Source organism: Mytilus trossulus, chromosome 6 (assembly GCF_036588685.1).
Source record: "Mytilus trossulus isolate FHL-02 chromosome 6, PNRI_Mtr1.1.1.hap1, whole genome shotgun sequence".
Classification (NCBI taxonomy): domain Eukaryota; kingdom Metazoa; phylum Mollusca; class Bivalvia; order Mytilida; family Mytilidae; genus Mytilus; species Mytilus trossulus.
In genome coordinates, this window is record NC_086378.1 from 55,094,031 (window position 1) to 55,122,013 (window position 27,983).

General features: G+C 31.2%; 1 protein-coding gene across 1 annotated transcript; it reads right to left on the reverse strand.

Annotated features, from left to right (window-relative positions):
- Positions 1-23,949, reverse strand: LOC134722823 (adhesive plaque matrix protein 2-like). Its single transcript, XM_063586450.1, has 17 exons — positions 23,902-23,949; positions 20,765-20,815; positions 19,809-19,891; positions 18,429-18,500; positions 16,407-16,542; positions 15,213-15,295; positions 14,580-14,651; positions 12,817-12,943; positions 11,712-11,834; positions 11,192-11,311; positions 10,547-10,654; positions 9,395-9,502; positions 7,972-8,079; positions 5,326-5,439; positions 3,636-3,749; positions 2,213-2,364; positions 1-171 (listed from the first exon to the last, which is right to left on the reverse strand). Exons 1-17 carry the CDS (start codon positions 23,921-23,923, stop codon positions 1-3), a joined length of 1,764 nt encoding a protein of 587 aa, XP_063442520.1. The 5' UTR covers positions 23,924-23,949.
- Positions 23,950-27,983: the final 4,034 nt, after the last annotated feature.

The window sequence follows — 27,983 nt, forward strand, 5'->3', positions numbered from 1 at the left end:
TCATATTTTTACTTTATAAACATCCACTCTGAATCCCACATCCACATTAGAACCATCTGCTTTAAAGTCTATTAACATATATTGTCCAGTTGAATTGTTCACTTGAACACCCAGCATAGATCCAGTGTAATCTGCTAATGTATCATTGTTGGTATATCTTCCATCGTGAACCTGTTAACGAAAATTGGCTTCATGCAATTTAGAACATAAATGAAAGTGTTACGTCTATAACAGGATCCTGGTCTATAAGTTAGTTAACAAAAAAGTCCATGTTTATCTAGCTCTAAGCCAAACAAGTGCCGAATATGACTTGTTTCTAAAATTACCTCATGATTATAAGTTTAGAGGATGGATTGTTTAATAACAACAAGGTATCTCATCGAGCATTAGAGACAAAGAAAGGTTAAAAATAGTAAGATTTAATCTAAAGCTGAAAATTAAACCCAAATTAAAGACGTTTACAAAAGTTTGAACCCGATTAACACATGGGGCAACGTTAACATGCAAAATTATCCTTTTTTCAAGAAACATACGAAAGGCAATTTGTAATCAAATAGACAGACATTGGTAACTTTTGAATAATGCTTAATTTGACTGCTAGATTTCGAGTTTCCTTACAAAGTTGCAATAAAAGACACGACAAAAGTTTGAAGTTATGGTTAATGGCTTTTTTTCTACTGCAATCTCAATATAAACATATTTATTTATAGTGGACTGGGAAACAAGTTTTGCAACTTATTAATCCCTTTCCACTTTTCATGTGCGAGTGCTGCCTTGTATCGGCATTAGCCTACTATTTTTCGAAATCTACAAGGGTGTCTTTAACGTGCAAGATATATAGCTCTCTCTTAACACGGGTCAGCCATTTATCGTCCCCGTCCGACGGACTATCATCGTTTCCTCAAGACCATACTCGCAAATGGTGTCAAGGGAGAGCCGAAAATTGAGTTCCTGAAATTTTCATCCCAAACGGGAATCGAACCAGGAACCTTTGTGTTAGTAGTCCGATGCACTAACCACTACACCACGGCTTTATTGCAATCTTACTAAAAGACTTTGTATAAGACTAATGCATAGTGGGTTATATGACAAACGTGACGATGTCTGTATTTAATTCAAAACTTTTCATTCCACAGCTTTGCTTTAAAAATTATCAAATCATTCACGACAAGTCATATTCAATTTTATTGTATAGCAATATAATATTTCCCACAGAAAGTAACCTAAAGTAAGCGTGCAATAAATTCCACTATTGCACTAGTGCAATAAATCTAAAAAAATCATGACGTCATCAACGTCAAAATCTAGTTTTAACCAATTTTTACTTTTAAATATTATATTGCTATACAATAAAAGGGTTATTGCATGAATATTTGGGAATATTGTCCCTCGTAGAACATATATTGCACTCGCAAGCTCGTGCAATATAAGATTCTTCTCGGGACAATATTCCCCAATATTCATGCAATAACCCTATAATATCACATGCCTGTATGTTGTTATTTCACGTTCTTTATTAACAGTGTTGCTATACAACAAACACTCTACAATTGGGTTTATTGGAATCGAGTTAAAAGCCACATATTAATAGACGTATTAACTTTACCATCACGAATTAAGAATAGAGAATGAAAACGGGGAATGTTTCAAAGCAATAACAACCTAACTAACAATCTAAAAATAGCACACTGTCACCATATACTATGCCTCTGTGTCTTGATTCATGACAGACATTCTCTGGCTCAATTATATTCACACAAGAATTGTAGTCTTATTTTCTAATTATTAACAGATATGTCATACATTTTTTGTTGCTTACTTGCTTGAAGTTAGGATGGCAAGACAGATGATAAACGGAAACTTCAATTGCCATGATAATTGGTTATTAGATCATTTTCCTCAGGGTTTTTTTTCTGGTTAAGGAACATTTATTTCATAAATGGAGTATTGATCAACTGTTGTTTTTTTTATTTTTCTTTAATTTAAATTTTGACAACTTTCGCGATACTTTTTCATTCTGGAAATGCTTATACATGTATATCCATTTGCTTCCTACTCTCACACATTCTGATTAAAACTTAATAGAATGTAAAATCCGTTCTCATCTTTCTTATTTAAAAAAATAAATAAAATTCATGGATACATTTTTAATTCTTAAAGGCATACGCCGACGCTAAAACAATAAGCAGTGGTAATATACCCTTATACTTACTGTAACGTGGTCGCAACATTTCTCTGTATGAAAATCACGGAATTTGATTCTAATAGTACTTCCAATTTCGGCATAAAGTATCCAACTTTGATGAACACCATTAACATATCTGGACGGATATCCAGAGGAGTAAATTGTTTGGTAGTACGACACTAGAATAGAATATTGAAGTCGATTACTAGTAAGCCAATTAAAAATATTCTCACAAGGTTCCAGTACTGAGGGTTTGAGCGTCTTTACTAAGGTGAATGGCGTCAGAACAAAATAAGATATTCATGGTGACTAACTGCAACATTTAAAAAAAAAATATACATAAAAGTTAGTATTTATTTACAGTTGGTAACCTTTTCAAAGAATTGTTTATCTATTTCTCTGACATGAGTTACTGGGTATATAATTCAATCAGAAGATTACTTTGCCAATCAAAACACTTACAACCAAACAACATACCCAGGGTTCAAAAATCGAATCTCAACTCAACTGCTGATGATTTGTTCTTTTTGATTGATAACTGCTGAATATACATTCATGAAGGTGAGTCTTTTTTTTTATCCATTTATATTTCGATTCATATGTATGATAGATATTATATTTATTTTCTAGAATTGTCATTTTCAAGTATTTTATCTATTGTGGGTTGTTGTGTTGTCATATACTATAATACGTGCAACCTTCGCCAATCATTTCTGTTTTGTGATATGTTGAAACAAATCGGTAGACGATTGTTGTCTTTATAACATGATATTGAGAAATTGTAAAATTAACATTCAGTATTAAACTGACATTTGTCATGTGTAATAAAAAAGACTTTGAATTTTCTTTTTCAATGTTTTCACATTTTTTAATCGATCATTTATATTATGTTTTTGAACATATAACATTAGTTTTGAAAAAAAGTATGTAAAATATCTATCTTTTTTTATGTATACTCCCATGATACCTTAATTTGAAAATCACCACTTGTACTTATTGCAAATCAGTCAAACTTATGCGTTTACTTTTCTACATTGACTAGATGTATAAGGGGAGGGTTGAGATTTCACAAACATGTTTAACCCCGCCGCGTTTTTGCGCCTGTCTCAAGTCAGGAGCCTCTGGCCTTTGTAAGTCTTGTTTTATTTTAATTTATTTTAGTTTCTTGTATACAATTTGGAAATTAGTATGGCGTTCATTATCACTGAACTAGTATATATTTGTTTAGGGGACAGCTGAAGGACGCCTCCGGGTGCGGGAATTTCTCGCTACATTGAAGACCTGTTGGTGCGTTCTGCTGTTGTTTTTTTTCTTTGGTCGGGTTGTTGTCTCTTACACGTTCCCCATTTCCAATCTCAATTTTATTACAAGTATAAAACATTTTGAAAGATAATAAGTGTCACTTGCATTCAACCTGTTACAAGGTAATTCTTAAAACCATTAACCATACCTTCGCAGAGGTCTCCAAAGGTCTCGTTTTGGCAGTGACAAATATAGCTGTCGTTATTTGTCACTATTCCACATTGTCCAGAATTTTTACATGGATTCGGAGAACACGGTGAGACTAAAACAATCATATACAAAAAAAAAAACAAGTTAATTGAACTTATGCTAAGAACTTAAAATATTTGAAAGAATGCATATATTTTTCGAATAATGGCAGATCACATTTGAACATAATTTGTCAAACTAAAAAAACCCGACTGCTTGGACAGTGGTCTGTGTTCGAAACAGTGAAAGCCGTCAAGAATAATGACATTTTTTTACGGAGGTACAATGCGGAGGTTTAAATAAAAAAAATAATTAATTATTTGCTATCTGATAAAAAAAATAATTATTCGACCACAATATCCCGTTAACTACATAAGTTAGTCACTCTGGATAGTTTAATGTTCGGGATTTAACTCAAAGACGCAACGGATTGTATGAAAATTTTTATAATCTGTTATCGAAAAGTAACATCCGCGTGCTTATAAAGAAGAACCTGCATCATATTAGTTTGTTAATCATACAGTTAGTGAAGCTTATATGGCTTTTTCCGTGTATCTGTATAATATTGAAACAACCTTTATATAAGTTTATTGGTTCATCACGAAGAAGGGATTTTACATGAGTACTGTTGATCAGATTAAAAACGGTTACAATAACAAGATAGATTGATTGATTGTTGGTGTTTAAAAGCCGCTTTGAGCGCCATCTTGAGGCTATTTCGTGGAGGTCAGTTTTGGTAGGTGGAGAAATCTGGAGTTCCCGGAGAATGTCACAAACCTTGAATAAATTGGAGTCGAGTGCACCCACACAAGCAGGGTTCAAACTCACAACATTCAGTGTATAGCTTTCTAATTTGAAGAATACTCATATTAAGGGCTTTTATAAATAGCCTAACGGTTCAAATTTTGATCATGGGTGAAACCTTTTACGGTGATCTGTGTTGTAATGTTGACAACTTTATTTAGGACAGGAGGTATATGGTTGTCAATGTCGTAAATATAAACCATAGATCAAGTAACCTCAATGCAAGTTATTATTGGTTACCATACGGTATTCATTTAGAAGAAAAACATATAGCACATAGTAAGACATAACAAAATGGTATACGAGTAAATAGACGACCTGATGTTGGATAAGATACATAAAAATATACGAAACTATAACAGATATCAACCAACTAGACAGACAAATTACATATTTCTGGCTATAATTTAAACATGAAATAATAATACAGCAAAGATATCATTAAACATGATTTATAAATGTGTTCCCCCTCTGCCGTTAGACATTGTTGTAACAGAACACCAGAAGAATTATTAAGTCCATAATCAGTTGAACAATGGCTTATTGAGTTAATCGTCACGCAGCATGAAACTATAATTAGCAAAAAAGACAAAGTAAACAGAGAGCGGATCTTTGTTCTTTTGTCTAAATGGATATTTTCCAACTTGACATTGCTTGAAATCACACCACATCTCCTCAATTTTGAATAAATCAATAACATGCCCCCCCCAAAAAAAAAAATCCCCACTTATTCTAGAAAACATCATGATATTGTCAAAAATTATTGCATACAACATTACATTCGAAAGACTTTAACAATTGTTTTCATTTTACTTTCTATATAAATCATTAGATAATGCACATACCTTCACAATGTTCACCTAGAAATCCATTCGGACACCGACAAGTGTAGCTGTAATTGCTTTTCTGTATCAAACAAGAGCCTGAGTTCATACAAGGGTTAGAGGAACATGGGGTAACTGTTAAATAGGAACATACTTTGCATTAAATCTAAAGATGTCAATAATAGAATACATATAGTTAAAATGAAAGATTATTTACTAAACATAAACGTACAAAAACTCCTGTTACACTAAACGATTTTTATTCATAACAACTACGTACATAATATTGTTGTTAATTTTATTTATATTGCTTTGCCGTTTTACTTTATATATGACAAAATAATTTCTATTGTCTTAGTAACCACCGTGATACAAACTGCAGTAGTTTATTGAATGGAAACTAATGACAGTGTTAGCTACGATGAAGCTAACCTGAGGCTATTTTGTTTTTATCTTTGTTTTTTCGTGCAGAGATGTTGACACATCCAATCAGAAAGCGTGGCCCTTCTGTATCGTTTCTTCGGGAATTATAAAGGTGTGTCAGTCTTATCATGGATTCCTTTAGTATACATGGTATACTTATAAATTCAAGCATCAAAACGGAAAGTCCCTAATCAAATGACAAAATCAAAAAAGATTAAAACACATCACACGAATGGACAACAACTGTTATATTCCTGTCTTGGTACAGGCATTTTCGGATGTAGAAAATGGTAGATTGAACCTGGTTTTATAGTGCTAAACCTCTCACTTATATGACAGTCGCATCATATTTCGTTGTTTTTACAACGATGCGTGAACAAAACAGACATAAATCGGTAAAATTGTCAAAGTATGGTTACAGCAGTCATCACTGTGTTACAATCTGAAAACAAACGAACATTTACAAACTAACACAAAAAGCATCAAATTATAAACACATTTATTGTTTCGCGTTCGAAAATTACCAAAAAAAAAGCCAAATAAATTTTTCGGTTTAGTTGAATTGAGTAACAGAGATAGTTGCAGCATTCCTTTGAAATATGTTTTAGTTTATCTGTAGCATGTATAGTATGTGATAAATTATCGTGAGGGAATTAAATGTTTGCTATACCACTGTTTATTTCAACACACTTTATGACAATACCACAATGCCAATCAGAAAAAAAAATTTTGGGAAAGTTTTTAGAAATGATTTTACTTTTTAGTCACATATTATTTGTGAAAAATTTAATGTTTTAAAAGGGCGAAATTTCTGTATAAATTCAATAATTATGTAAACTTTTGAAGCCCAAACTTTCTATTACCTAAAATATGCAAATGAAAGATCCAAAAATTATACCAATACAAATCGATTTTTTTTATTACATTATAGCATATAGACGAATATTGATTAAATCGGAACGTGCATACATGTGTTTCAGAACTAAAATTAACTTCAAACTGGCCTCTGAACGAGCCAATATTATGTTTTATCAATTAAAGTAAAGGTATGAAAGGTAAGAATTGCCATATCTTTTATTTTCACAAAATTTTCCGAATAGACAGTAGCTACATTATTTTATAACAGCCTATTGCAGAGAAAAAGTGGAAAATTTACAAATACGAGGTTTGAATCCATTAACAAGGCATTTTTCGAAGAGAAATGCCAAAATGGATTTAACGCACAATTACGCCCGGTAAAATTATTATTTGTCTTAACATAAAAAATGTCTTCATTCTCATTGGAATATATTAGTTACAATGAATACAAAACTAAAGTAGTAACACAATAATGTGAAAATATGTCCGATCTGCCTATTTTTGGACATCAAAAGTCAATAGAATCGTTTAATGGTCAATGTCGTCTACCTCACAACATCCTTTTAGGCACTATAAAACTAGTTGAACTTTAAGACACCAAGTATCAAATGGTGTACAAAAACATCAATTTCAACAAATGGATAACAACTGTCATGACAAACTTCATTTCTACCAGTTAGATATATTTTTTTTATTCCATTTTAATGTCAAAGGAAAGTATTATAAAAATCACTAAAACATGAGGTTTTTGAAAATAGTGATTCAGACTTAACCGTTTGTTTTTGGGTAACCTTTTTGTCATTCGTTCTTTTTTTGTACATAAATAAGGTCGTTAGTTTTCTTGTTTGAATTGTTCTACATTGTCATGTCGGGGCCCTGTATAGCTGACTATGCGGTTTGGGCTTTGCTCATTGTTGAAGTCCTTACGTTAACCTATAGTTGTTAATTTGTGTGTCATATTGATCTCTTGTGGAGAGTTGTAATCATACCATATCTTCTTTTTATATATTATACGACAACAAGTTAGTTAAGAATTTGTGACTGTGATAGATCATTTCTATCATACTTGGCGGCAAGGTAATACTATTCATCTGTATTGACCAAAGTAATAACAACTATCGCATATGCAACCAATAAGATATATTCAAGATAAGTTGTAAAAGATATTTGAACGCATTTTATTTTCTGAAAATATCATATTGTTTTTGCGCTTAATTTAATTTTTTCTTATTAAATTTCGAGTAAATACGTTGGAATTAATATAACATAAGATTAAATATTTTAGAGATATTTCATAAGATGCTGCATTAGTGTTTTCATTCTATAAAAATACATCAAGTGTATAATTTATTTTCTTAAGTACTGTTTATCAGAATAATTTCAAACCTTGACAAACTGTTCCCGAGAATCCAGATCTGCAATTACAAGCAGCAGTACCATTTGCTGATAAACATCTGCCTCCGTTCAAACATACCATCTTATCGCAAGGGGTAACTACAACAAAAAATAAATAATAAGCATTTATTAAAAGAACTATTTTGTAATATAAAAGGACTAAATGCTTAAAAAATACACAAAAAAAGCTGATTATCATCAAAATCGTTACAGCGGTTATATAAGATTACAGATATGCATTCAATAATTGACAATATTTTTTAACATGATAAATCAAGGTGTCGAGCTTCATGCGAAATATCAAGATCATTTTCTTTATTTAAGAAATATTCATATTTCAAATTGAACCAGAAAGACGGAGAATATCATGATTTGAATATAAGAAATTGATAAAGCTGTTGAATTATATAAAACTAGAAACATCACCAACAGGTATTGTATCGAAAACCTACTAGATATATAGGTACTTGAAACAAAAAGAGTTTATTCCAATTTAATAGGAATATCTTTCTAAAAAAAATTACCAAGAAAGAAAAGACATAAAAATTTGGCGACCTTTACCATATTTAACGCTTGTTAATACAAATAACAAAATAGTTATTAAGAAATAAGCTGAAGCTGACTGTTTAGTGGTTTTCGTTTTTTCAAGTGATTTATAAGTGTTCTGTTTCTCGTATTTTATACAGATTATACCGTTGCTTTTCCTGTTTGAATGGTCTTACTCTAGCCATTTTAAGGGCCCTTTGTAGCTTGCGGTTCGGTATGAACCAAGGCTGCTGAAGGTCATTCTTTGACCTTTAATAGTTTACTTTTTGTGTTTCTTTGTTACATTTGACGTGGCTCGGTACTTATACATATGTCATTGTGTTATTCTGTTATGGTAAATGTTTTATTGCATATTATTTGTTATAGTGAATAAGATTTTTGCACAATATTGACGGCTGTATCCCAATCTTAAACATTTTTACGTGTAATGTCTATTTTTTAGTTCACATATCGTTGTCCTTAAAATGTAATTTTCAGCGACTATCATAAAAGTGAGATGTTTAGCTACCTTTAAAACCAGTTTTAATCCATTATTTTCTACGTAAGAAAATACCTGTACCAATCAAAATTATGACATTTGTTGTTCATTCGGTTGATGTGTTAGAGCTGTTAATTTTGTCATTTTATAAGGGATATTAGTTGTGAATATAGCACGGAGATTTCGTTTTTTTTGTGATTCTACTTTTTTCTCTTACAAATTGTGACTTGGATGGAGAGCTGACTAATTGGCACTCATACCACATCTTTTTACAGTTATATGCCTGCAAGTGTAGTGTATGTATGCAAACTAACAGAACAGCAGATGTCTGAAATGGCTCTAACATAATTTTCTATTTAGTTTTGATTCTAAAGACAAATGTTGATGTACCTTGACACCGGATATCGGAGTATCCTTTTGGACAAACACATATGAAATCACTGTTTACAACATAACAAACTCCGCTGTTTAGACAAGGAGAACTGCTGCACGGTGTCACTACAAAAACATTCATTTTGTTAGAATCTAAAGCATATGTTTCATTCAACCAAACATAAAAGTATTAAATAAAATGTCCTCTGTATGTCCGTTTTAATATTACACCTATACTGAATATAGTTATCAAAGGTACCAGGATTATAATCTAATACGCCAGACGCGCGTTTTGTCTACATAAGACTCATCAGTGACGCTCAGATCTAAACAGTTGAATAGCCAAACAAATACAAAGTTGAGGAGCATTGAGGACCCATATAAATTTCAAAAAGTTGTGCCAAACACGGCTAAGGTAATCTACTCCTGGGCTGAAACAATACCATTTTTCGGATAAAGTTGAATTTTGAAATCTTCAATTGTAAAATAATTTCAGGTAACAAATACCGCCCATTTATTTATGAAAACAGCGTTTTATCAAGCGTTCATGTTACAAAGTAAATTAAGTCCTTTGTTACGAAATCAAGACATCTTATGCTTAAAACTGGATTCTACTATCACTTATGTAATTTAATAATCAATAATTTGGAAACCTAGACTCCAAAATAATAATGTATTAGACAGCGATAAACAGACAAATATTACTTTTGTATGTCACTTTTTCTAGCCACTATTATGATGAGAGTAAAGAGTATCGTTTTACCAAACCTCATCCGACCTCGTTATATGTACAAATATAACACCTGGGACTAATAGTTCAACCGGATTAAAGTATCTATAGACAACTAAAACGAGTTTCAAATAGAATCAATCAAATAAAGATGAAAAGGGAGAAAAGTAAGCGGAGATTTTACAAGATAAATTTCAAACCTGCTAATTTACTATCCGGTGGTATTACCACTAAACAGTTTATTGAGAGTACGTTATGTATAAAACAGCAGAATTTGATAAGAAATGAATCAAACTATCCAGAAACGTTTAGACAGATAAATACAACCTTCTCCTTTGAGTTCAGTATAAAGACTCATAAGATGAAGAAGAGAGCAAAATTTGCTGTGATGGTAATATTTGAGGGTAGACACAATTTTGATCGCAATAATAAATACCTACTTTCACAGTTGTGACCAGAAAATCCTGGTGGACATGAACAGTTGTAGAATCTTCCAACGTCAATGCATACACCATTATTGACACAGGGAGATGAACTACATGGTGTGTCTAGAACAGAAATTTAAATTAACAGTTTTCCATTAATAAAAATGCAAATACAAATTGTTCAAAATATTCGTTTGATGATTCGAGCTTTTTAATGTTTCCTTTGATTAGGGACTTTCCGATTTGAATTTTCCTTGGAGTATGGTAAATTTGTTATTTTACTTTCTTGCAAGCTATAAATCACCCTTAGAAAAGATTTGAGTAGATATAACAAAGATAATCAAACACCATCAACACAAAATCATCAAAATTATTATAAATCAAAATGTCTTTCTGCGTTTACAAAACATGATACAATAATTTCAATTTAGATATCAGTTAAAAAAAATGCCCATATTGATAAAACAAAATAGAAAATTGCAAAATTGATGAAATTGTACTAAACGACAAATTATTCTTAGGGTATCTATATTTCAAATATTTTAGGGGTATCGATATGTTTATCTTAATGTACAGGTGGTGATACGTTCTTTAAACTTTTTAATTGTGCTTATCAAACATGATCCAATTAGTCTGTTCGAATGTTTCTTATATACTCACTTTGTATACAGAATGTCCCATTCCAGTGTGTTGTATTAGAACAATGACATTTACCAAGGTCACAAAGTAACGAATCACTACATTCGTTTGATGAGTTACACTGGTCATTGTATTTTTTTTCTGAAAAACATTATAGAAAGTAGATAAGTAAATAGTTTACTAAAGTGTTGCATATGGATTAACATAAATATAAACAACAATATATAAATATATACACATAAAACAATCAATATCCAACCATAAAAACGACTTATGAGACACTTTGATTGAGATAACAATAATAACAAGAGATTTTGACTTTTTTTGTTATTGTTGAAGGCAGTTCATGCAAATAATTGCCTACAGGCACTTCATTTGAACTTTGGTTCATTATTGTCTCACCGGCAATCATACCACAACTCCTCATCTTTTTATTGATGTGGAACTTACTGGCTTACTTTTTCACACAATTCTTCATTTAAAATTAAACATATGCAAAATGATTTAAATTTCCCATAGTATTAAAGCATATCATACTTACTGCTATAACACTTTATTTCTTTCCAGTAGTAATCTTCTGTTGGACATTGACAACGATGTGAGGAACAAATCAGGTTACCTTTACATTCGTTGGTCGATATACACGTTGCATTGATTGTCTTCTCTGAAAGAGTAATAACAAACAATTAGAAAAATATCAAATTCGGTAAAAAAAAAATTATATCAACCATGTTTACCTCCCTTTTTAGAATGTTAAAATATTCCCTTTACCTTTAACCTTTAGATTTTGCATTATAGCATTCAATGTTCAAAAAGCATTTTTTTAAACTTTTTGGCCTCGAGTATCATTAATGAGACATTTGATGCCAAAATGCGAATCTGATGCAATAAATTGGAAAGTTGAATTTCATTATCGATATTTGAAATTTTACGGCATGATTTGATACAGCATCTTTTTTTGGCAGTTGTTCATCCATCAGATGTTTGGTAGGTCCCAATTTTAGAATATATTGTTTAACTTTTTAAATCAGGTTTCAAAGACAAATCACCGTCTCTTTTGGTTTTTACAATTTGTATTTTTGTGCGTACTCTTGTATTTTTGTTGTTATTGCTTATTGTAAATTCATTTACGATGGCCACATAAAGTGCATGAATGCAACTTATCATCATGACCGTCATGGAATGTATGTGCCACAGATTATCACGAATGTGTTAAGCTTTTCGACTCCACATTCCTTTGTGTATAGTGCGCCACTTAATGTGTCTTTTCAAACGAAAAAAAAATGTATTCCCCAAAAAAAATTTAGTTTAAGAAAAGAAATTTAATCTGCATTGAAACAAAAGAAAAAATACAAATATATCCCAATGTTTGAACCAAGACTGTTTTAATGTTCGTCTTTATCACTGTAAATCAATTTGTAGCTTTGGAATGCATGAGGATATTAACTGTCTTCTGATGATAATATTATATTTACAAGCAAAGGACAAACAATAAGATTTAAACTTGTAAATAAGATTCTAACACGTATGGTTACTTCATACTGTTGAAGTTATCATTGGTTTACCATATCAAAACCTGTTCTGCATATACATAAATGATATATTACTTTACAAATTGTTAAGAATATATTTGGTTTAGAACTCACGGTTATTGTGGACACACTGCAATTCACCATTACAATTTGAAGTACCACTACAACAACTCTCACAAATCATGTGGTGAGCACTCGATGACCGACGTCCAAATTTGTTGATTTGTCCATGAAGGCAAAGCTATGAAACAACATTTATATATTTTTTTTTAAAAACAAACTTATGATAAAATAACAAATAGAACATATTGGTGTCATCACCAGAACCTTTAAAATTTAATTTAGATAGCTGTTTATTACTTTGCTATATTACATAACCCGATTTTACTTTGCAGTAGTGATACGACTATTGCGATGCGTGAGGTAACCTGTGTTTGGCGAATTCATTGATAAAAATCGTTGCTTATGTTCAGATGCGATGTTATACATAGTGTTTTACAAGATCATACGTCTGAAATGTAAGTTCATAACTAAAATGTTACACATACATGATGACAATTAATATTAACATAAAAATGTCATCAAAATGACAATATTATATATTATTGTATAGCAAGCTCGTGCAATATAAAATTCTACTCGGGACAATATTCCCCAATATTCATGCAATAACCCTATATTATTTGTTATTCTATAGTTTGCATTTTGGATTACTATTAAATCATTTGTTTGTGCATTTCTCTGTTATGTAGTTTCTTGCTTGTGTTTCTGCTGTATTTCTGTCACGTAGTGTTCTCATTTTAGCGATTTTTTATACAGTGTCACAAAGCGAAAGGTTTGGCTAGTGATTAAACATGGTTTAACCCACCATTTGTACTTGAAATGTCATGTTTCAAGTAGGAAACATGGCACCTGTTATGTTTGACCTTGGATAAGATAGAAACGAATATTAACTTTCCATTCTACGGTAAAATTATTTATGAAACTTGTAAAAGTTGCACAGTTTTCCTCTCATAATTGATGTGTTTCCCCTCGTTTCTGGTTAGTAACCCGGATTTGTTTTCTCTCAATCGACTAATGACTTTTAACAATCGTATACTACTGTTGCCTGTAATTAATCATTTCTGTATATCACATTTTGCTCTGGGAATTTGTTTACGAGGAACAGTCTTCAACTGATTGATCAAAGACCATTGAATACCATTGTATAATATCTAATATCTTTGTTCTTTTCATTAAATAGTTTGATAGAGAAATAATTGTTTAAAAAGTATGCAGAGCAGAAATGACTTCAAACGCCTGATGTGTACACATTTAGACAGGCAGGTATTGATATGTCATTAACACAATTTCCTTCTCACGATTGACATTATGATTTAGACATTTCTTACTAAATGACAAATAAGCAGTTTTGTCTTCTGCATTTGTGCGTTTTATAAAATTTCCATCCATAATCTGATTTTGTACTCATGTAAAAGTATTATGTCATAATGAATTCGAAGAATAGTAATTAGGATCTGATGTAAGTGAAATTAAGTGTTTGTCATTAAAAATATTTTCCAAAACGATAACAATAATTTAACCAAACCAAACACATTTTATAAAATGGAAAACAAAATTTTTAATAATTTATTGCGTCCCAAGCGCTTTTCTGGATTTACCTTTATCAAGAACGCTCAAAGCCAAACATATGGATTATTTGTTTAATGCTTTGAACCAAAGAAAAATGTATTACTTCATTAAAAAAACCTACAAACATCATTTTGTTACACGAAGACGAAACTGTTTTCTTTTTTTGGAGTTGTCCTCCAATGATTTATTAAATGATCCTGCAATTTAATCACCCATTTCTATGATTGTATGGGATCATAACCTACCGCTGAATGCTTGCATCCTAAATCATATCTTTCCTGGTTCAAAGTTGTTCTGTATTTGTGTAGGTAACAGATCTGATGTAAAAAAATGCATATTTAATGAAAAAAATTGCAAAAAACTTTTGAGAAGACGTACGTTATCGTTTACAAAACATCTACCGTTTCGTTTACTCTAATACATATAAGTAGTTTTTGTTATCCCCGAACAGTATAACGCAAATGTCTGTATATTTGTTAACATTAAGTCATACAGAAACTAAATGATGGGTTAAAGTATAATAGTAAAGTACACAATACATATATCATGCACTCAGGACTTTCATATTAAAAGGTTAAATCAACTGCAAAATCTCTAAAACTAACGCGTCAAGAAGAGTTATAAAAACCGTTGGTTTTCCCGTTTGAATGGTTTTATACTAGAAATTTGTGGGTCCTTTATAGCTTGTTGTTCGGTGTGAGCCAAGGCTTCGTGTTGAAGACCGTACATTTACCTATAATGATTTACTTTTATAAATTATTATTTGGATGGAGAGTTGTCTCATTGGCACTCACACAATACCTTCATATATCTATAAAAGATATAATATATTTGTAGGTCAATAATCGATATATGCACTTCAGTTATTTATACATTACTTCATTGTCCAGGCATTGTGTGGTTGTATTACATCTTGATGGATCTGAAACTCCGCTGCATGAAAGACAACTCTGGATGGGAGCTTCAACAATAAATAGAACTTATCTTTAAGAATGTGCATTTACGGTCATTAAATGATTGCAAACAGATAAGATAATTTGAATATAAATTACTTGTTTTTTCGCCAAATTTCAAATGTAAAAAACATTTTCGATTACATTCATATTGAAAATTGTCCAGTTTATTTCACACACATAAAAAAATGTGTCGATAAACCAATGTCACCCTTCTGTCAGAATATTTCATTTTTAAAAATTAATTAGATTCAAGATTTCTTAGTATTTTGGTAAGAGTTACAAAGTTTAGCACAGCAGTTGACATTGAACTCATATAAAGTTACACATGATTAAGTTAATATATTGAAGATTTAATTTAATGTTTATCTTCCAAATCCGCAACATTCAATAATCGGTTAATGCATCCAAAAGTTTAAGAAATGTTTTTTTAAACTTTGAACATATAATTTCAGTTAACAATCATGCATATATAAATTATTGTTTACATTTGCTTACAAATAACAAAAGTAATTGTATGGCCAATTTTAGAGTTGTATAATTAAAAATTAATTCATCGAAGCCATATATTGCTGTAAAATTTACATATGACCTGGGCCGTGATATTCGAATGTTATCCTGAGCGTAAGCGTACTACTTAATCCAAACTTTATAGTGAACTATAATAGTTGGTGATTAGACAAAATGTGTATACATTCAAATGAAAATACTGATATCCGACAAAATAAAAAACAAAAAACACATATGAAGGACAAGTATCGAACGCAACCACTCAATCGTAAAGAGGTACATGAATATAGTTATACAGAAACAAATGCCAACTGTAACAACTTGTTAGCTTTAAATGCATTTTATAATTTTTGTTCAATCTATCATCGTCAATTTCTTTCTCTGATGAAACTTTTCCGATTTTTTTCTCAACACGTTGTTGTTTTTATAAAAAGAAATAACACCGCTACTAACCGTGTAGTGAAATAAACCCCGCCTAGTTACCTTATATGAAATTTACACGGTCTCACCGGTTGCTTTTTTGTCAATCATATATCTAGAAGTGTATAGGAGGAGGTAAGATAACTATATATATATAAATATACTTGTATAAGGATGTGTGTTCATTACCTACAGTGAGACTATTACACATTGTGTTTCTATTGCAAAGTAAGGTTTCATTACAGCAACTCTCGCAAATAATATGACTGTGCTGACTGTTTCGTTTTCCAAATATTATTCCGGTTGCATGTCGTTTGGTGCAAAGCTGAAACAGAATATCAACACACTATTATCATATTGTTCGTTTAACATTTCAAGACTAAAAAAACTAAAACACTTGATTGCACAACATAGGTGACATGCATTGTACATAGATAGCTGCGGAATAAAGCACTATACATATTTTTAAGAGAGGATATTTTTAATTGTCGATAGTTTTGTTTTATGTACATTATGTACAAGTGTGTATTACACTTGCAAATGTGAATATATTTTTTTCCTTTTTAAGAGTCATTTTCTACAAACAAACAAACAAACAAAAAAACGCTTAAAAGAGTTGATACCTATTGATTTATATAACAAAATACTCAAAATTGCGTTAATAAGAAATATTTATGTTTTAACATGATGATGAAATTTTGAAACTTATAAGAAAGTAAACATCTTTGAAGTATCTTATTAGATTTTTCGAAAAACTAAGGATTTTCTTATTCCAGGCATAGATTACCCTAGCCGTATTTGGCACAACTTTTTTGGAATTTTGGATCCTCAATGCTCTTCAACTTTGTACTTGTTTGGCTTTATAAATATTTTGATATGAGCGTCACTGATGAGTCTTATGTAGAAGAAACGCGCGTCTGGCGTACTAAATTATAATCCTGGTACCTTTGATAACTATTTACACCACTGGGTCGATGCCACTGCTGGTGGACGTTTCGTCCCCGAGGGTATCACCAGCCCAGTAGTCAACACTTCGGTGTTGACATGAATATCATTAATGTGGTCATTTTCATAAATTTCCTGTAAACAAAACTTTGATTTTTTCGAAAAACTAAGGATTTTCTTATTCCAGGCATAGATTACCTTAGCCGTATTTGGAACAACTTTTTTGGAATTTTGGATCCTCAATGCTCTTCAACTTTGTACTTGTTTGGCTTTATAAATATTTTGATATGAGCGTCACTGATGAGTCTTATGTAGACGAAACGCGCGTCTGGCGTACTAAATTATAATCCTGGTACCTTTGATAACTATTTACACCACTGCGTCGATGCCACTGCTGGTGGACGTTTCGTCCCCGAGGGTATCACCAGCCCAGTAGTCAACACTTCGGTGTTGACATGAATATCATTAATGTGGTCATTTTCATAAATTTCCTGTAAACAAAACTTTGATTTTTTCGAAAAACTAAGGATTTTCTTATTCCAGGCATAGATTACCTTAGCCGTATTTGGCACAACTTTTTTGGAATTTTGGATCCTCAATGCTCTTCAACTTTGTACTTGTTTGGCTTTATAAATATTTTGATATGAGCGTCACTGATGAGTCTTATGTAGACGAAACGCGCGTCTGGCGTACTAAATTATAATCCTGGTACCTTTGATAACTATTATTAGAAATTGTTATCTAAAGAAATATACAATTAAATAGCAAAACTACATAGAGTGTATTTAATTAATAAGAAATGTTCACCGAAGAAAGAGTATATTCGCCGCTCAAAAGTATCTTGAAATATCTATGTCCGACTCACTTGTGACATGTTTTTATGTTGTTCGATAGTTAGACGTTAGAAAAGTAGATTGAACTGTACTTGACTTCTTGATAAACTTGGTTTGGACGTTTTGGCTGTGCATTTAAATGGTCAGAATGATATGCATATTTGGAGAAAATAACCAAGTCCACACAAACGATCTTTGAAGTTTTGACGTATTACGAGTTTGTTGGATTGTTTTTTGTTTTTATAATAACTTTTATGAGTACACTTTTAGTGAATGTAAGAGCTTTGAACATCGGCAAAATTCAGTCATTTTAAAATGCTACAACATGTATTACTAAAAGAAAGTACAAGATAAGATGTTGATCTAAAACACAGGGTTTTTAATAGAACGTAATGTTTGCATAAGATCTTATGCTGTAAATGTACACACTTACATCAGGGTATGTACAGCCAGTATCATATCTGGTTAGGTTTTGTTCAGTTCTGTATTTGTGTTGATAGCAAATCTAAATAAATACAAATAAATATTTTTTTTTTAAATCAATGGACACATCTGAACACAATGAACATAATATGTTGTCTGCTTTAAACTTGAACCTTTGACCACACCTATATTCATAATGTCGACAAAACACATAACAAGAAAGTTGACCATTAATAGAAATGGTCTTAAAAAATCATGAATTAGTTAAACATTATTACAAAGGACAAAATATTTCAAAATTTCACCAAGTACCACTATCTTATGTATTAAAAGGATCTATTTTTGTTTACAGTTGAACATACCATGTAATTGTGTCAACATTTACCCTTCCGGAACACCTGTGATCACCCCTAGTTTTTGGTGGGGTTCGTGTTGTTTGTTCGTTAGTTTTCTACGTTGTGTCATGTGTACTATTGTTTGTCTGATTTTTTTTTTCGTTTTTAGCCATGGCGTTGTCTGTTTGTTTTGGATTTGTGAGTTTGACTGTCCCTTTGGTATCTTTCGTCCCTCTTTTAAACGATAACAACCATGTCTTAAAACTTAGAGTTCATTATTCGACTGCTTTCTTATCATGGACCTTTTGAAATTGTACACACATCAATCAAATCGTCTTGCTATTCTAAAAATTAATCAAATGATGATGTCCAAACAAAATGGTTTACGTACAAAATGTGCTATTATCACAGTTAAATTGTCACAATTCTTTGTGATTCGCGTCTGGACTAGAGTCAAAATTGTAAAATTGTCGCTGTGCTATATTTCAGCAGTAAGAGAGTCAAGTGTCAAAATCAAGATTATTCGCACATCAATATGTTACGAATTTGTTTATAATTTACAACCATGCCTTACAATTACGGCAATATTAAAAAAGGGTAATCAAACATCAGTTCAATAAATCCTGCTTTTCAATAAGATGTTAACATTCCAGTAGCACATGCATAGTATGTAGTATACATCTTCAAACTGATACGATATTTCATCTTTTATTTCATCCCATAACTTCTTTGATAGAGGATTACTGCTTACAACGACATTATTACACTAAGAGCTCCAAAAGGTAAATTGAAATCATCTCTTTCTCTTTGTAAATTTGACTGCGGGAAAAACATGTATGTGTTTATATTGAAACATACACAAATTAAAACTTTAGTGATACATAAAAAATGAATTGAGTGATCATATTCATTTTCTATTTTCTAGTTGTATGGTTTTAAAGTTTGGATGCAATCTTCTTTACTTATACTGAATTATTTGCTCGTTTGATCTACACGTGCGCGGTTGTATTTGTGTGCAAAGAAATGTATAGCCCACTTATATATTAAATGTTTACCTGGTCATTATCACATTTTACAAATTGTTGGCAGTCATCTAAATTATTCATTTCACTACAAGCAAGACATAACTGACCACATTCTAAAACAAAAATATTTTTACAATGATATTTAAAAAAACGTTTATTTATAAGTTTGAATTATAATTTATAATATGTATGTTTTGATCTTCGTTTGTCTTTGATGATGCTACAGCTTACATAATATGTTAATATTCAAAGTTTTATGCAAACCTGATAGAGCCACGAGGAGAAGGAGTCAAAGCTCGGAAAATATGTATACATGTTCATCACCACCAGAACCTAAAGTACTTCAAAACTGTCTATTTTTTCAGTCAAATATTTCTTTTAAAAAACTGTTCTATTGGAAAAAAATAATAAGATTCTGATATTTATTTCAATGTCGAACAAATTCACCAAGATTAGAATTAATGATAAAACGCTCAAAGTATGAATTAAATATGTATGATTTGTATGTTTAATTATAAAGCGGTAATTAGATTGGTTCATATTATAAACACGCGGGTTTTAAATTACATGGTCATTTTATTCAAAACCCGCTCGAGGTTTTCCTCGGGCATTAAACTCAATGCAATACAATAATGTTAACATTTGAAAAAAAAGTTAAAGACTCTAGATGTAAAGAAACTACAAAATATCAATCATCATAAATATTATTTTTTTTAAAAAGAGGCATCGGATGTAAGCGTCTTGCCATGTAAATGTCATTCTTATATTGTTATCGTTGAGGAACTGTCTCATTGGTGTGGTTTTTTTTTATTTTTATTTTATTCATTTTTGAAGAATAATAGTGTTTTGATAAGCCGTTTGAAATTACAAAGTAAAAAAAAATGATAAATAATACACAACTATGAAATTCATAAAGTTAGATTTGAACAGATACAGAGGGAACTGTTGAATAGAACTATATAAATTTCGTATGAAAAGCCTCTTACCAATTTCATAGATCCCATAAAATAAAATGGACACAACTATACCATAAAATTCTGAAATATAAAATAAATGAATTAAGTGGAAATTTAAAGACAAATCCTTCTATTCAGATCTACCAATAATAACTTTTTCATATTTAGTATTTACTTTAGGTTAGGCAAAAACTTCAAAATAAGCAAATAAAAAAATGGGGTCACCGACCTCGTTTTCGATTTAAAACGCCGTCTTTTTTATAGAATTTGGAAATCGGGACTACTAGTCAATAGCAGTGTAATATTTTATTTAACCGTTGGTTTCCCACAAAAATTGTTTGTTCTCTTAACCAAGGTGTTAATACAAACTATTTTAATAATATTACCAATTTCTGAGTGAAAAATAATAGCGATAAGTTGCTATAATAATTTACCCGCCTTTTTTTATTGTGAAATAACTATAAAAGAATGATGTTTAATAAAAAAATACCAATAATTTCTCGATGAGTATTCAAGAGATTATGCGTTGTTTATATCTAAATAAAACCATGAAATAAAAAGTTGGGGTCACCGGAATGGAAAAAGAGATATTTCTACAAAAGGGATAACAATTTGAAATGTCGGGAATACATTGCGCCAATTCTAAAACAACGTCGAAAGCCGTTCCGCCGGTTTTGGGCGATAGTCCTATACAAATTACGGACAACTCAATTCTCGTTATATGCTGTTGTTTGTTTGTTTTCAACTACAATAAATGCATATTAATTTACACGTGATAGTACTTAGTTTTCAGTCAGTTTTACAGACATGTAATATAATGCGGTGGTTGGAAGACAATGCGTTGAACAAATGTACACGCGAATGGATTATGCTTCTATGAACAAAATTTCTATTCAGGTTATTTATAGTTCAATATGTGTTGAACAGAAATTCTTCTTAAAATAGTGAATACATTTGTTATATCTTTTTATAGTTTAGTCAAAGTATATCTGAGAGACAAGACAGACCTTTGCTTTCGCAGGAGAAAAAATTAATTTGAATATAAATGTTTGCAGCAGGTCTACAGCAAACACGCAGCAGGTCTGCTGCAAACACGCAGCAGGTCTGCTGCAAACACCCAGGAGAAAGATTAATTTGCATAATAATGTTTGCAGCAGGTCTGCTGCAAACACGCAGGAGAAAGATTAATTTGCATAAAAATGTTTGCAGCAGGTCTGCCGCAAACACTCATTTGCATATAAATATTTGCAGCAGGTCTGCAGCAAACAATCATTTGCATAGTAAATTGTTTGCAGCAAACACGCTGCAAACACAGACTCTGTGTTCGCTGCAAGTCTGCAGCAAGTTTGCAGCAGACCTGCAGCAACTATTTGCAGGAGGCTGATTTTTTCGGTAAGGGTCACTCTCTCCATTGGCTCAAAGAGGAATAACTATCATAAACGTTTCGAGTTCGCGGAAACCACGACGTCATAAAACACTGACGGCATAGAACTGTATTATTTTTTCTATATAATCAGTGTGGTTAAAACAAAACATTCTAATAATCTGTTTTAACCACACTGATTATATAAAACAAATACACAGAAGATGAAATATCAAAATGACTTGTTTTTGAATTTAAAATATACAGAACTCATTCAAAACCTTCTCAAAGACAAGAACGAAAACGCACCTTGCAAATTTCTTTAATTTTACTTTCAGATATATTATGATGTCATATTTCAGTCAGAACTTGGATCTCATATATCCCAGTGAACTTAATATTAACGAAAGTACTGATACTAGAAGAACTTCCTCACACCTTGAGTTTTTCCTCAATTTTGACACGGCTTCATAATCTTTGATTTACGAATTCACCAATTATTAATTTTCCATTTCTCAGCAGACACATACCTTCTGCTCCGAATATGCCCGTGTATATTCAAACTATACGGACTTCATACACATGTATCTGCTCTTTATCTATAAACTGCACCAACAGAATTATGAGGAGGAAATATTAAGGGGGTACCAAACTCTACAGGGAGATAACTCTGTAAAATCAGCTAAACGTTAAAATAATATTGTATTTTAAAGGAAATATAAAGCTAAAGCTGCTTCTCAATGATCAATATAAGTGTTTGTCAAACTGCTATCGATCAACGATTTTTTTTCCCGGAAAAGTGATTGGTTCAAGTTTTCTGAAAGGGTCAAAGTAAATATTTTGTCAAAATTTTATGAAAATTAAACTAGCCAAATTAATGTTCATCAAGGTGTTGGGTGCCACCATAAAATTGACTTTGCGTAAACATTATGGACACCATCATGAATTGGTTGATCAGCTAGTATGATGTGTCTATGTCTAAACTAACGACATGTTTGTGGTTAAACATCTATGTCGTCTGTCTGCTAAGCACCAAATGTGACATATTCCCTAATATGAATATGACTGGTTTACCAAGTGTGAATTTGCACTAATATCTCGACCTGTTGCAGTAGTCATCCATCTGTGCTGAGATTTTTGCGTTTGTTTGTGCTGTATATGTGTCACATAGTGGTGTCATTTTAACGATATTGTTGAACATTGTCATATAAGCGGGAGCTTTGGCTACTTATAAACCCAGGTTTAACTCACCGTTTTTTCTCTCCTCAAAATGACGTTTGGTTTGGTTTTGTTTTAATTTTTCAATTGTTCTTTTGTTTCGCTCGGATATAGTTTGTAACCCAAATTTGTTTTATCTCAATCAATTAATGACTTTTCAATAGAGGTATACTACTGTTGCCTCTATCTAATATCAACATCTTATACATACCATTTAAGCATTTAGTAGCTTCAACGAAGCTCTGAAGTCCAGGATCCAAAAAATATTTTGATACTTGGAGATTGGATAAAAGTTTCGTGGAGCCCTTTTTAGCCTCAGTTAAAAAGGGTGAAATATACAAGAGACACATTCAAACTCAGAGATCAAAAATAAACTGACAACGTTAACGCCAGGGTTAAAAAAAGAAAAACAAACAGGCAAATAAAAAAACACATGTCACAACATAGAACACTTAAGACTAAGCCACACGAATCCCACCAATTACTGGAGGTAATTTACTAATAATATAATGGTTTTAAAGTTACCATACCATAACATTTTCTTGCATGCAGTGGAAAAAGTAATTACATGTAACATAAAACTTACGACAACTAGTTTTCTTGAACATGATTCCACTTCACTACGAAGTTCAATAAATTGATTACACATTTCTTATCTAAAAGATTTCAAAATTTTATCTTTTAATTATTATTTATCATGACAATTTATACTGACATTTACAGTACATTTAAGGACATAGATAAGTTTATTTACATTGACCTGAACACGGAATAGCAATATTGCTTTATTGTTTCGTTAATCTTAGGATTCCTCTTGTTGCTTGTTTCCTTAGATATAACATCTGAACTTCATGTCTGCTGCTTTGAATTATTTTTGTACATTGTAACTGATAAGCTTAAACTAAAATTTGTATTCAAGCTGATCATAGGTCTGTTAATGATAATTTACAATTGGCATATATTATGGGCTCATGCTATATAATTTTAATGTTTTCAAAGACTATTATGTGCAAAAACGTACAGCAAAATTTATTTTATCTTGTTTTATTAAATGTAAATAAAAGCAGTGAAAACGACCCATAGTAAAAATTTGATATAGAAAACTTACCTTCATATCATCAAATTTTTGTTGTTGATTTTGTTTAAATTTGCGCTGCTCGTTGAGTGTTTGATTTACTGTGATTGTCATTATCAGGCAGAATTGGATGGATAGTGGGTTAATCAATCAATTTAAGATAGAAAAATGATAAGAAAACATAATTGAATCGAACAATTGAGGTTTGATAAAGCAAATTCTTTTATAAACAATGAATTATATAGATACATGTACAGCCGTGAATAATTTGAGTGATACACATATCTGTTAATGCTTTTGGTCAAGTACGTGTTAATAGAGAATGTCAAATGCCCGAGACACCATTATAATTATGAAAGCTCTGATCGAAAGATTATATCAATTTAGGGTAGATAAGGTGTGTGAATTTGCAACAGCAATATCATATAAACTTAATACTACACCTAAGGTTGGTGTTTTTAAGTGACGTTATACAGATAAGGGTTTGTTTAAGCCTCTGCAACAGTGACTGATACTGATGATATGACGTCATTTAGATCAAAGGTATGATAAAACGTTTGTTACCTTGACTGATATCAGCATCGATATCATCACTGATAGTAGAAGATACAGCACGACTGGTGTTGATTGTGTTTCACACACAATTAATCAGTATTTACAACTAAGTATATAAAGAACTCTAAATATAGAAAAGCCAATGACCAACTATGGTTGTGTCAATGTAATGGACTTGTATGTGAATGTCATACAAAAAAGTGTGTTAACTGCTTGTAAAACCAGGTTTAATCCAACAATATCTACATAACAAAATACCTGTACCAATTCAGGAATATGACAGTTGTTATTCTTTCTTTTGATTAGTTTCTTTGACGTTTAGAATTTTCCTCGGAGTTTTGTTTTTGTTTTTTACTTTTACCTCGTCAGTTTGTACCGATATTTTGTTAGTATATTACAAAATGAATTTTCTTCTATTACAATATTTCTTTCTCGGATGTAATATATTAATACGGAAAGATGCAACAACTCGATTTATAATAATCTGTTAAATCGTTACACGCCAATTACAAAACATTGAAGCGTCAGATCAAATAATCACAAAAAGTAGACAGTTGTTAAATGAAAGCAAGAAAACATGTCATACCGTAGTAATAATTCATTCTCCAAATATAGAAATAAAGTAAAAAAAAAGATTTTATTTTTTATCCAAACAATTTAAAGCTATAAGTGTAGTACATATTTGTCGTACAGTAAAACAACAATTCATATTGGATCAAAGTTCGATCAACCTCGGTTTTAACCAAGTTATAAGCTTTATCTAACATATAATTTATTTTTATTCTAAAAATGGATTTTATATTGTATATGTATGTAAATATTGTGAAGATATTACAAATAGTCGGAAATATAATTTGTATTTTGGTACTGGCATAACTTTTTGTTCAGTGAACTTCCATATATGTCTTCTTTTCCATTTATATATCCTGTAAGAAGAAATGACAATGTTACACAACCGTAAATTACATACATGTAAATGTAAAATTCTAGCTTGCTGTTCGGTATTATCCAAAGCTCTGAGTTGAAGAACGTACTTTAAAATTTAGTGGTTTCTTTTAAACTGATTGTGACGTGGGTGAAAAGTTGTCTCATTACTCATAACAAATCTTCTTATATCTAAGATTTAGAAAGAAACATAAAAAAGAACAGAATGTAAGGAAACAAAACGGGGAAAATCACAAAAAAATATTTAAATAAGGCAGACATTAAGCTTGAAAAAGAATCAAAACAAACTTTGATAAGAACTAACGTAAAGATAAAAAAAAACAAAAAAACAACAACATCGAAATGGAAAATACTTAAAATTTAAGTTGCACTCTTCGTCTTGCTCATTTAAAAGAAAATAAAACTATAAAAAATTCTTAAACAATGATGCGTTACAGAGGAACAACCAACTTTGAATTTTCAACTTGACATACGGATCTTTTCCATAATATGTATCTCCTGTTATCCAGTCAAAACGAGTGCCTGAATCGCTCGCATTAATTTTTTCGTTTAAATCTCTCATCAATGATTATTTTGGCTTTTCAATTTCTTTAAATGTTCTTTGAATCTTCCTATTTTCTTCAAACATTTTTTTTGTCAAAAGCAAAAAAAAAAATCATTTTCTCCTATGTTCTATTTTAGCCATAGGAGCTATGTTTCTTGACATACAACATACAAGGGAATAAAATATAAAATTTAAACTAATTACTCTGAAACTCATTTAGCCTAAGTTTGGCTGAAATTGATACAGCAGTTTCAAAGGAGACGATTTTTTAAAGTAAGTCAACATGATGAACAAATTGTGAAAAATTGTCATTAAAGGACAATAACCCCTTAAGGGGTCAATTGACAATTTTGGTAATATTAACTTATTTGTAGATCTTACTTTGCTGATCATTTTTTGCTGTTTACATTTTATCTTTATCTATAATAATATTCAAGATAATGACCAAAAACTGCAAAATTTCCTTAAAATTACCAATTAAGTGGCAGCAACCCAACAATGGAATGTTTGATTCATCTGAAAACTGCAGGGCTGATAGATCTTTACCTAATGAACATTTTTACCCCATGTCAGATGTGCTTTAAATGCTTTCGGTTTTGAGATATAAGCCAAAAACTGCATTTGACTCCTATGTTCTATTTTTAGCAATAGCGACCATGTTTGTTGATAGATCAAAACTTTGGATACAATTTATAAACTAGATACCCTCAGGAAAATTCAGTTAAAGTTTGGAAGTATTTGGCCTAGTAATTTCAGAGGAGAAGATTCTTGAAATAGTTTACGACGACAGACGACAGACGACAGACGACGGACGCCAAGTGATGGCATAAGCTCACTTGGCCCTTCGGGCCAGATGAGCTAAAAAAGGAATACAAGTTAAAATTGGAAGCCAGAAACTGTGTTTTCCTGTTTCATTCCGACATTACTACTTGTGTTCGTTCACAAAAAACAACTTACTTTTTCACAGATAAAAGGAAACGAACTGCTACAGTCATCATCATTCCATTGAAATCCATTATGCTTTCGTATTGCAAGGCAATGTTCATTTCCAAATCGATTGTTTGGAGCATCGACAGTCCAATCAGCAAAGGTTACCACAGTCTGACTACTTGCCCATATCCAATCGCCTTCATTTTGTATGTCTGTTCCGCCTAACCAGAAGCCTTATGCAATGATATTTCATTTATAAACATATTTTTAAACAAATCAAAATCTATTTTTGATATAAACAAAGGCTATATTAGTAATGTCAGTCATAATTTGTCACAAAATGAAAATAACGTTTTATAAATTTCCTGCGAAAAACAGATTGTGAAGTGTTACTGTAGTTTGCGTTGTTTATCATAAAATTGATTAATCTAACATGCTCAAACATTAATTCGATGTTTTTTTAGAATTGCTTCACTAATGGACCTTGCAAAACTTGATTGCATTGATTCCTCAACGTGCACGGAACAGTTGGTTAATATAACGCTTTATTAATTTCGTGCGTCCGAAACAATTCTCTTGATTTATCTTCATCAGGAAATCTCAAATCTTATACTTTTTA